Genomic DNA, 12,442 nt, shown 5'->3' with positions numbered 1-12,442 from the left:
CTCACCGGTGTGTATGAAGGTGTGTTTCTTCATGTCGGATTTCTGGTGGAATCTCTTGCCACAGTACTGGCAGGGATATGGCCGTGTATCCGAGTGGATCAGGAGATGGGTGGACAGAGTAGATGAGCGTTTGAACACTTTCCCACATTCCTTACACTCAAATGTTCGTTCCTGAAATGCGAAATGAACAAATCATTACATGGACTGTGACGGTATAACTAAAAGATATGACTGCTTAAGCAAACGATATATGTATAAATGTGTTTTTTTTTTTAAACAAAAGCAGTGAATGGAATTTTAGATATGTATATAATGTTTGCTTTTTCATAAAAAGCAGTGAATAGAATTATATATATATATATACATATACATATACATATACATATACATATACATATACATACATATACACACACTCAAGGATCATGTGACAAAGCTGAATTTTCAGCATCATTACTACAGTTTTCAGAGGAATAAATGCCATTTTAAAATATATTAAAATAGAAAACCGTTTTTTAAATTGTAATAATATTTTTCAATATTACTGCTTTACTGTATTTAATCTTCACATAAATTCAGCCTTGGTGAGCATAAGCGACTTAAAAATCGTAATTATTACAAACTTTCGACTGGTAGTGTATATATGTAATAACTATAATATATAATTTGTTTTAAAAGTAACTTAATTCTGAAAAGTACTTGCTTATTGTGTACTCACATGTACAGAAACAAAAAGGTATAGGCCTACTAAACTACATACTATATACTAACATAGATAAAGTTCCAGAACCCACCTCAACTATACCTAAGGCTGCAGTTACAGTACTCAGCACCAGAGGGAGACATTTCACTTTTGATTGTGAGTACACACAAAGCTTTGCAAACTAATGTTTGTACCTTTACCCTGCATGTCATCCCTGGGTCCTTGCTGTCATGGAAGACCAGAGAGTGTCCATGATGATGACTACCATGCGATCTGTACACGTGAGACTCCAGGCGAGCAAGAGACGAGTAAACCTAATGGAAGAGTTCAAAACAGACCTGTTAAAAGACGCCTCAGGAAGTGAAAAGCTTTTTCCACTGTCACTGGAAAGCCTTGAGAGGTCAAAATATAGCAGTACTACTCAAGGAAAAAGTTTTGTCATGTATTATTTATGGACTGGAGGAGCTGATCAAGTGACCCCCTGATCACACAGTGGATTTGAAACACAAATTGCTTCAGTGTTTCATTTGTGTTACATAAGAACATAGCATTGTCTTATGATGACTATCATTATTTACTTTTGAGGCAAAATGTTCTACCTTGCCACATAAGCTGCAGTGTTTGGGGCCCAGATCCCTCCGAGGACTCGTCAGAGAACAGTCTCTGCTGTTGAGCGCTTGCATGTCTGCTATGTCTCTAGAGTTGACAGGTAACCAGGGCACTGGAGAAGGAGGAGGGCCGTACCGGAAACCTGCTGGATCTGCAGAAACCAATGAAGAACCAGTATTAATCACACAAGACGATCTGATTATATCAACACACATTTATTGCTGTATTGGCTTCGCTACAAAAGCAAAAGTGTGTGTTTTTTAAAAAAAAGGATCCCTCCTCACTCCCTCAATAAATCTTGTTGATCAATACCTGTTTTCCAGCCATTATCGGGACTCTTGAGTGTGCTATTTTGCTGCATGATTGGAGAATATGGTTGTATCTCTTGGCCTGGTTCTTCTGGCAGTGTAGTGACTTTTACGGGGACAGACCAGCCCACCAGGCCTAGATAGGGCACGTCAGCTATGGGAAGAGAAGAACGAAAGCCTCCCTTCTTGCTCTTCTTCACCAGAAACGAACGAGGCATGATGAACAGAGAGAGCTAGAACCAGTGACAGGGAAGACTGTCGTGCAGGGCTAAAAATGGAGAGAGGAAAATATATCGGGGCATGATGCATTTTAATTACATGTTAAATCTCACCATAACATTGATTTAAATGAGGACTGAATATTGATTGAACAAATTTCCTTTTTTTCCACACTATAGAGGAAAGCACAGATTCAGTTGAGTGTAAATAATGTTTCCTATATCGCTTTGCATGATCAGCTCTGATTCAGCATATTTTGCAAGTAACAGCCTTCATGAGGGCAACAATGCATTTCCCAAATAAAAGGATAAAGCATTTTTTTTTTTTAATAACTAATGAAATACGAACCCAGGATACTAAACGGAAATCTGTTGTCATCTTGCAAGTCAGACTCTCAACTGCTAACCAGAACTACATGACAGCGTTTTTCTGTTGAAACACTAGACTTCTCATTATTTACAATAATTTTAAGAAATGTTACGTTGAGCTTTAGCCAAGGGGAACGCTATTCAAATATGAAAACAGGAATTTCCGTAGCATCAACTCATGTAATGATGTCAAACAGGCTTATGTTAAAATAATAATTTAATTTTAAATATTGTAGTAATTTTCTAAAAAAAAATTTAGATTGTTATTATATTATAATAAAAAATAAATAAAAATAATAATAACTGCTTAATGGCTGTATCTGGTGTACCTAAAATATATATTTAACAGCATAATAAGTAAAATGTAATATATTAATTGAATGTGAGCATGTTACCTCACCGTATTGCCTTAGAGTTTATTAAATGCTCATACTGAAAGTTGAATTTAAACAATGATGATAATTGTTATGATAAATCACTTTGGTCTTGGTTATGTTTGGTATATCCTTTGACATCATGAGGTTAGTAAAATATAAACACACACACACACACACACACACAAAATTACTCACTGATTCTTGAAGCAGCCTCCAAAACCTAAAACAAAAATTTAAAAATTGTATAAAGTTTGAAAAAACTAAAAAATAAAGCAAATCTAACCATTACTTCAGTGAATGAATGACTGCAGTGGTTTAAAAGTTATTTTTTATCTATTGAATCACCACAGACAGAAAATCTTTTGCTGACATCTTACTGTTGATTAAACATATCACACATGTATTAAAGCCATGGTAGAAGCCATTTTGTGTTTCTGCCATTGCAAGGTACTAATGAAAAAATAAATAAATCTGTGATTACTTCAAATTATTAATTTTAAACATCAACAGACCTTTTGTAGCCTTGTTTAACAATAATCTTCAGCATGAAGATATTGATATTACATAGCCTATACATTTTTAAAATGTTTACATAAATATTTGCAAAACCCCATAGCCTAATAAATTAACCCCTTCCTTCCAGGGAACCGTATAGGCTATATCGTTTCAAATATAAATATTTATTTTTTAAGATTAATATATGATTTAATTATTTAAAGTAGTAATGTGGACAAATATTAAATTATCAAAATGTAATGACACGATTTTGTAGGCTAACATAACATAAAACATGATAAAACCTGAACCTAATTTCAAATCAAAAACGTTACTGTTTTCAAAAATATCCGCCAGTTTACTGCCATACGAACTTATCTTAAACTTGAACTTATCTTAAATAAATTGGCAGGACTTACCAGTAGATGCGCCCAGAGCAAGCCAATAGTTTTTTCGAGGTGTTTCTAAGATAAAATGCCCATTAAATGCAGTAGGCTATATCTTTTATCTAACTGTATTTATTTCAAAAAGATTAGGCCGAACTACGGCGTCGTATGTGTCTCTGTCACCAGCAGTAATAAATCACTGAGGACAGGTGCGCGTTCCTTAAAGCGCAGCAAAACTGAAACTTCGCGAGGTAACGCGCGTTCACAGCGCCGGCCGACCACAGACGCGTCAGTTTCCGCCGCGCGCTCTGCCTCGAGCTCTACAAACTCGAATGATACTGAGTCTGACTTCTGCAGTGCGAAGGAAAACTACCAGCAAAATAAATCAGGGTGGTCTCATCGAAAAGAAAACACGTTCTGTTGCATACATCTGAAAGGCACTTATTTTGTTCAGCGGTGCATGGATGTGACTAATAAAAAATCACTCTTGAGTTGCAAAAATTCTTGCAATAGTCATTCATTGCAAATCTAAACCATAAATAGGCCTAACAGTGCGATATGGTTGTGAAGGTGTGATTATGACACATCATTCAAACTCAAATTTGCTTTTGCCCCTGCTAGGAAGGCAGCAAACCGATTCAGACCCCCATGCAGATGGATGAAGAAGAGAGGAAGAGAGGGAAAAGTGATGAGGCTGTAGAAACACTTGACGAACCGTGGAGAATGTGGTTGTGTGAGGTGCAACAAGACTTTGCTTTTTTAGCTCATGCCTTGAAACCATATAGATAACTGACATTAAGTCCTCTTGCATTTAGGCCAACCAATGTGACATTTCACTATGGGGCGGAGAATAGGAAGAAACTCTTTTGGTTAGTTTGGTTAGACTAGGTTTATTAGTTAAGCCAGATGAGTTTTAAAAATGTTTTCCACGTAAATAAATAATGAAATAGTTTTAACATCGTAAATGCAAAATAATACCTACACAATACCAAAATGTGCACTTTGCGAATGTAAATGTTTTTTTTTATTTTTAAATACATTTTATTTATCATCAAATACAGAACACTGGATCATCATTTGATAACATTGCCATTTATATAATCTTTAGTACTGTCATTCTTAATAACACATCAGTAAAATTGTAGGAGAGAGAGGATGTAAATTGATGGGTGGAACAGGGAGACAATTGGACATTTACAGACTGGTGAAAGGAGGTAAGGCAGCTATTGGAGCACTATAGAGGAGATGATGTCAGATCAGCCTCTGCTTTATGACTTCATGCCCTCGCTGGCCATTTATTTAACATGGCTAGACCTGAAAGCATGATGTGATGACGTTCTGACCTCTGCTTTTAGGGTTGCTGTTTTAATGCACACTGTGTCATACTACATTTGATGCATAGTATTCACAATTTCTGTATGCTTGTAACACTGATGATATTACATGCGCTATATACAAAAAGAAATCAAATAAATAAAAATAAATAAGGCAGGGTACACCACACTTTCTTCTCATCTTAAAAAGAGGAGGACAAAAAGAATTGATGGAATGATTTAGTATACTACCATTTAAAACATATCCTGATATGTAGGAGGCATTAAACGATACATGAACAGTGTTCTTTTGACCAGCGGTTTGCATGCATAAAAGCGTGCATGTATGCAGTGTTGTTGTAGTAAGGAAACAAATCGGAGTTTCATTATGAACATTGTTGACATGACAACCTTAAAAACAAGCAAAAAACAAAAACGGTGAGAGATAAAACTCACAAAAGATGCTGCAAATAACAGTAAATAAAGGTATTCAGCTTTAACTGGAACAGTGGTACAGTGTTTCTGAGATATGTGAAGGACCTTATGCAGGGAAAACTGACTCATAATACCACATCATCATCATAACATTTTTCATTCAACCTTTTTTCTGCTGATCACAAAACAATTTAGTCAATGAGCTCAATGTGAGACAGAAATGTGTTCGACCATACTGTAAAAATGACTTTAAAACAAAATCGACTCAATTAACACCAATGGTTACCAAACTCATTCTCTCAAGTTAATTTCAAAACAGACATTTCTGATTTCCTATTAGCAAATATTCTTCAGAAGCTAAAACGCACACCACAAAACCGTTGTGTGTTGTAATCAAGTTGTGAGGACAGTTTCCTTCGACTGTTTGAAATCCAACAGTCCCAAACCAGAACAATGACTGCGTGAATAAGTTCTTCATCTACTGGGACCCTCTGAGGTTTCGCTTTGAAGACCAGCGAATGAAAGGTGCACGGCAACTTCCTTTACTTGCTGCTTTTCTTGTCAAGAACACCGGTTTATAAACGTAACACAGTTCTGAAACCAGTTTTGTGGATGATTTTAAATGTTACAAAGGTCATTGCAGAACAGGAAGGATGTGCTAAATCAGAGTAAAAACCTAGTAGGGGTTGATGCTGGAGGTGTAAAGTTTAGTTTTGAATTTGTACTGCAAAAAGTCTGAATGCATAAAATATTATGACTGAACTAATTTGCTTCAGCTATAACATGTCCATGAGATATTTTGAAAAGTAAAAGGGGTAGAACAGGTTTGATGAAAGGAAAAATAGCCACTCCACACAATCAATCCCATTCATAAACAATTCCGGAGAAAACAAAAGACAAGTGTCAGTCAATACAACACTGAGAAGTTAAAACAGCAACCCCAGATTATCTTGAGAGCCGACCACTCAAAAGTAGATATGCTTTATGAACACACTTAAATGGCTTCCCGTTCAGATTTTTGATGTCTTGTAATGCATCAATGTCAGAGACATTGAGAGCAGCTTCTCACTGTTTTTTGTCAATAAAGGGTGCAAATGTCGCGTCTGAGCAGAGGGACGGAAGTGTTTTGCTCTCAGAAAGTCACGTAAACACCTAAAATGTCTGATTAATGCAACGACCGATGAGCTTTAGCGGAATGAGGCAGTAGTGGGGAAAGGCAATGACACTGATGCACCAAGTGTGGTCAGACAAACACGACATCGTAGACAGATGGAAGTCTCGGACGGGTTACGAAATAGTGGCTAGAATAATTCAAGTGACCAAACTTGCTTAAAAGGAAGAAAATTGTTATCAATATACGCATATATACAAAATCTCACATTATTTCGTATCAATTGTCATTTAGTTTAGTAGTTACGTTTGTTTGTAAACCTTCTGTAGTCCAATCAAATGCAAGCAAGCAGTAGCTCTACAAGTCAAAAAGACTTGCTTCAATAACACAACCATGAGCAAGTCATCACAAACACTTTAGGAAGTTGCTTTAGAATCAGCGCAAACTCAAAATCTCATGTTAACCGTTAAAAGTCAAGATCAGCAACTGACTATAACTGGTGGTTAAACGCAGATTTGTGAAATGCAAATCAAGTCTAGGCAACTCATTGCCGACGAGCATCAAGTCAATAATAAGTTCACAGTATATCTTGGACATATAGATCTACTCTACATGGGAGAGGGGTTATCCTTGTGAACATTTTTAAAAATAATAATAAAATAACTAGAAATGTCATAGCAGCAGTTGTTTTTCATTTCTTTACCTTTTTTTAAACTAATCTCTTTACTGGAGACCCTGTAGTTTCAGCCTCAAGCTGTTTTTCAGGATTGGCACAGAAGAATAGTATGAATTAAATATTAAATATTTTGGCCTCTGTATGCATGAAGTACATGTACATTATATAAAAAAAAAAAACAAGAAATAAACATAAATAACATAAAAAATAAACATTTGGCAATGTTGACACACAATAGTTTTCTTGTGGAATGGATTTTTTTTTCTCCATCCAAAATTTTGATCACCTTTCGTTGTTTTTGTATAAAACACAAATACATGGATGAGCTACGGTAATATTCATCTACGCATGTATGTAACTATTAACATCCCTATTACATTATATAATACGACTTTGTTCATTCTTATTCTCCTTCAGCCTTTACCTCTCATTAAAGTGATTGTAGTGTCTGTTGCGTTTGAGAAAAACATAAGAGGTAAACATCCTCTTCAGAAGAAAAACACTCAAAAATGAAGAACGTCCAGCACCATTTCTGCTGCAAGCCTCTAAAGAAACAGAGGACAAAGAGAGAGATGGTCCCTACATTAGGCACCAACTGAGCGTGACTATGATTTCCAAAGCCAAAGATTTGATAGGATGTTGCTAATCCAAACTCCTCAATTTTTCTCTCCTCTGCCACCTCATTTCAAGCCAGATGGCTGTTGTATTGGTGAATTTGGTACGCTCAAAGGGAGCATCTGGTTAAATTAGGGTGCTTTCACATTAGCACTTTTTGTGCCCGCCCGGGTTTGATCGACGTAAGAGTTTGGATGATGTGAACGTTGTTTTCTGAACTCGGGAGCGCATCCACAAAACGTACCCAAGTCCGCCTAACACAGGGAGGTCTGGGCTACGGTTCGCTGCTGACATTTGATTCTATAAATCTGTAGTTGCGTCCCAAATGATACACACTGCTAGGGTTGGGAATCCAAAATCCTTACTTAAGGTACTTACTTAATCCTAACTTAATACTTAAAGGGGGGGTGAATTGCTGTTTCATGCATACTGAGTTTTTTACACTGTTAAAGAGTTGGATTCCCATGCTAAACATGGACAAAGTTTCAAAAGTTAAGTTGTACGTTTGAAGGAGTATTTTTGTTCCAAAAATACTCCTTCCGGTTTGTCACAAGTTTCGGAAATTTTTTTCGAGTATGGCTCTGTCTTACGTAAGATAGGGCGGAATTTCGTTATATGGGTCCTAAGGGCTCTCGGAAGGGCGTGCGCGCACCCGTAGACCACCAGAGCGAGAGAGCGAAAGCAGTACCTCAGCGCTGTGCTCGCTGCAGTCACAGGACTTTGTTTATTCCCTGCATTTCGACGATGATTGTTTTATAAACAAGGCCCAGTTCGACGCCGGATTTAGCAGTCCCAACGATAAAGGTTCACGGTCGTGCGTTGGAACCGCAGGTGGTGAGTAAAACTCATAGACAAACTGCTTCAAATGTCTCTGTGTTGTTAGCTATCGGCGCGTTAGCACCGCCCACATGGCACGCCTCCAGCCGCTCGTTTTTTTCCGGAAAGACTCGGTACAGCCTATCTTTCTTTTATAAATGTAATAAAACTAAAGACTTTTTGGAGATACGAAGGATGCAATAATACTCTACAGCAGGGGTGGGCAAACTACGGCCCGCGGGCCACATGCGGCCCGTTAGGCTGTTTAATCCGGCCCGCCGAGTATTTAAAAAAACTGTCTTAAGATCGCATTAATTGTGCCTTTTTTCTTGCAATACTTTGCGTTATATATATATATATATATATATATATATATATATATATATATATATATATATATATATATATTGCGTTGCATATATTTGACAATCGGAATATCAGATATTGCATGCCATAGCTAACAAATGTAAAAAAGGAAAAATGACATAAAAGCAGATCATCATTCATTCAGCGCTGTTGTGGCTGCGGTGTGTCACGTAACAAGCAATGACGCGTCACCATGGAAACCAAACAGACAGCTGCTTAAGCGCATAGACTTGTTGCACGTTAATGTTTTTTCCTTTTTTGGAAACTCAATGAGAAAAAAAAATGTTTGGTAACCGCTTGCACACCTTAGTTTTTCCTTTGATTTGTCTGCTATTTAGTTTCTTTGCTCCTCTGGATTTGTGGATGTATCCTGCCCGATTCCTTTTACCGACCTTTATCGTCCGGCTTTCGACTACGCTCCCCTGTCTGCCATGTACAGAACCCGTTTTTTTTTTTCATTAAATGTTCTGATCTCCCTTTGCCTTTTATGTTTTATTTTATTATTCTTAAAATAAATTTGTATATTCGTTTATTTCCACAAATGTATGACTTTTGGAAGTGCAAATTGCCATTCAGTTTTAATAAAGTTGAATTAACGTAACCTGTAATTTTTACTCTTCTAAGTGTACACTTGCAGATGTTTTGTTTCCAATTTACTGTTAGGCCATTAAATAATAATAAGGATAAACAATATTTAAAAAGTATAGGCTATAATTATCTAACATCTTTAAGAATTAACATCAAAACATAACATGCTAAATGGGGGATATCTAGCATAAAAAAATTATTGTCAGAATGTCGTCTCTCAGTTGTTGAATTTCGCACAGACATTGCCACAACATTGTCTGTTTGCTCAGCCCGATCTTATGAAAATGCGAATACCACGAATTGTATTTGTAGTGCATAATATGTTTTCGCGTGCATATGATATGCACTTTATGGCGTGTAATAGGCACGCACTCCACACCCCTAATCCTAACCAAGGGGTTTACAGTGTGTAGCATGCACGCAAAAAAAAAAAAAAAAACATTTTTGGCATATAAATGGCACGAGAAATAAAATTTGTGGTATAGATACGCACTTTCATGAGATCGTGCTTCATAATCTGCTACTGGGCCGGCCCTCTGTCAAATTTTTAAAACCCAGTGTGGCCCTTGAGCCAAAAAGTTTGCCCACCCCTGCTCTACAGGTACTCAAGATTAACATGAGATTGACTGAAACTTAGTGTTTCACCCCCCCCCTTTAAGTAATACTTGTTGTAAAATTGAGTGATTTTAAACCATTCAAGCGCAAGAGGATTCGTGCACTTTTTTATGTGCTGCGCACACATTGAAAAAGTGTACACAGAAAGCCGCCGCTCATACTGAATAGTAAAAAAAATGTCAAAAAATTTGCATGTTTTGCATTAAGACTTAAAAGAAATGTTAATGATATCCAAGTTTGGAATCGAAATTAGGAATCGATAAGAATCAGAATTAATAAACAGAATCGGAATCGTTAAAATTCAAAAGATACCCAACCCTACACTATGCACGTACACACTATGTACTTATGCACAATGAACTCAACAGTGTATGAATTTTATAAGGTTACTTTGTCATTCAACATCGGTCTGAAAGCCCCTCCCCCTCCACTACTTAATCAAAGCCGTGAAAGATGAGTGGATGAAGTGTCCAACATTCCACACTTCATTTTTTGAGTTAATTAAGTGCATCATCCGAGTATTTAAAGTGTACTTTTTCTTTTAGGAATTTTCAGTGTGAACATGCTACTCACACTTTTAATACTACAAAACGGCAAAGAATAGTGCACAAGTATGCAAATAGGGATGCACCTTTTGTGTTTGTGTGTGTTCTCACTCAATTTCCTGACAAGTGTGACTGACGCACTGCAAGCAGAGAGAATGTATATCTCAATTCTGCTTGCCTTCAGCAGAAATGGACTCCCGCGCTCTTTAGAACATTTGCAGTACATACGCGGCAGATAGACGCAAGTGCCATTATGTGCTGACGCTTGGAAAACAATACCAAAGGTTCAAAAAACATAATATAAAATTAAGTTGAGCAACGCTATGTGTTTTAACGCCTTCTCCTGCGTCGTGACGAGGGGGGGAGCGATCGAACTCGGGTTCGGACCAGGCAATTGTGACAGCACCCTTAGAGGTAGTTTCAAAGCCACACTGTTGTCTTTGATAGGAGAAAATGGCGAAAATGACCGAACTTTCTGGCACTCTGAGAGGAGAATATATATGTTGGTAGAATTCAGTCCTATGAATACAATACGTTTAAGAATTACATGTAGTGCAACAGACACACTAACAAAAAGACAGTAAAAGAGAGAGTAAGGCAAAGAGAAAGAATAAGAGAGAGAGACAGAGGCTGTGTCCGAAACCGAAGGCAGCTGCCATGTGGTTGTATGAACGTACCGCCTTAGGAAACTAGTTTCAGGCCAGCTTCCAAGACACCAAACGTCACGTCTAATGATCTAGAACAAATTCAAGTGAAGTTTAGACATAAACCAAAGAAATACTTTTGTGAACACAATGCAATTTCTGTATAAAATGTAATCTCAAGTTTTCAAAAACATGAAAAAGAATCTTGTATTTCTTATCTCTTTATCAGATGTCATTTTAGCACGAACCGCCAAACTGAATGCACAGGTTTGTGGTAACATTATAAGTCGAACAGATGGAAGGCCTTGGTGCCATCATACTTTCGTATACTGCCAGTAAAGGCGGCGTTTTTTCAGATTTCGGACACAGCTAGAGTGAGGGAAACATATACTATGAGAGTGTTGCGCTATGCATCAGTTTCCTGCCCTACCTCTGACAGCTTTTGGGTGAATGTACATAATCTCTCTCTCACGCTATATATGTGTGCATTTTGTGCAGTCTAATCATGTCTTTTTCTAAAGGTTTCAATTCTCCTTGTCCCACAATTTCAAGGAATCTCAGTTCTCGAGTCCTTCGGCACACACCATGCCCGGGTAAAGCTGCTGCTGGTTAGGCAGAGGGTCTTGGCAGGGGTTTTGAATGGGGTTCCTTTCCTCTCCATCGCTGTCCGTGCTGCCTTGACTGTCCAGACGAGGTGACGAGTGATGCGGATACAGGGCGGTCACAGGCAGGTGGCTCTGAAGAAGGTCCTCGTCTGAACTGAGGTAATCGCCTTCTGCAGACGCTGGGCTTTCCAAACATAGGTCCTGATAAGCACCACCACTGGTATTCTGGAACTTGGAGCACTGTCCACGCAGCTGCCTGATCTAAAATGTTCAAGAGAAGGGCAAGTTGACAAGTTCTATATTCCAGCAAATATTCTTACAAATGCACAGCCCTGCAGAAAAGACCTGTTTTCAAGGTAGTTTATGCTGTATTGGTGCCCGTCTAGCCAGGGTTATTATAGTTGAGTAAAACGAAAAAACTAAAACCATATGAAAATTCTGTCATTAATTACTCACCCTGTTGTTCCAAACCCGCAAGAACTTTATCTTTGGAACACAAATGAAGATATTTTTGATGAAATCCGAGAGGTTTCTGAACCACCCATATGCAGCAACATCATTGCAACTTTCAAGGCCCAGAAAGGTAGTAAAGACATCTTTAAAATAGTCCATGTGACTACAGTGGTTCAAATGTAAAGTTATAAAGCG

General features: G+C 37.6%; 1 protein-coding gene across 1 annotated transcript in view; it reads right to left on the bottom strand.

The window, feature by feature from the left end:
* evi5l (ecotropic viral integration site 5 like) overlaps window positions 1-12,442 on the bottom strand; it is a 49,039-nt gene that overhangs the window by 670 nt on the left and 35,927 nt on the right. Inside the window, exons 20-23 of the mRNA XM_081362082.1 lie at window positions 11,848-12,055; window positions 1,303-1,463; window positions 898-1,017; window positions 6-171 (exon numbers count right to left, since the gene is read on the bottom strand). Of these exons, the coding sequence (XP_081218208.1) occupies window positions 6-171; window positions 898-1,017; window positions 1,303-1,463; window positions 11,848-12,055 (655 nt within the window). The remainder of the gene's footprint in view (window positions 1-5; window positions 172-897; window positions 1,018-1,302; window positions 1,464-11,847; window positions 12,056-12,442) is intronic.

Source organism: Scardinius erythrophthalmus, assembly GCF_964197995.2.
Source record: "Scardinius erythrophthalmus genome assembly, chromosome: 3".
Classification (NCBI taxonomy): domain Eukaryota; kingdom Metazoa; phylum Chordata; class Actinopteri; order Cypriniformes; family Leuciscidae; genus Scardinius; species Scardinius erythrophthalmus.
This window is presented reverse-complemented; position numbering and strand designations above follow the sequence as displayed.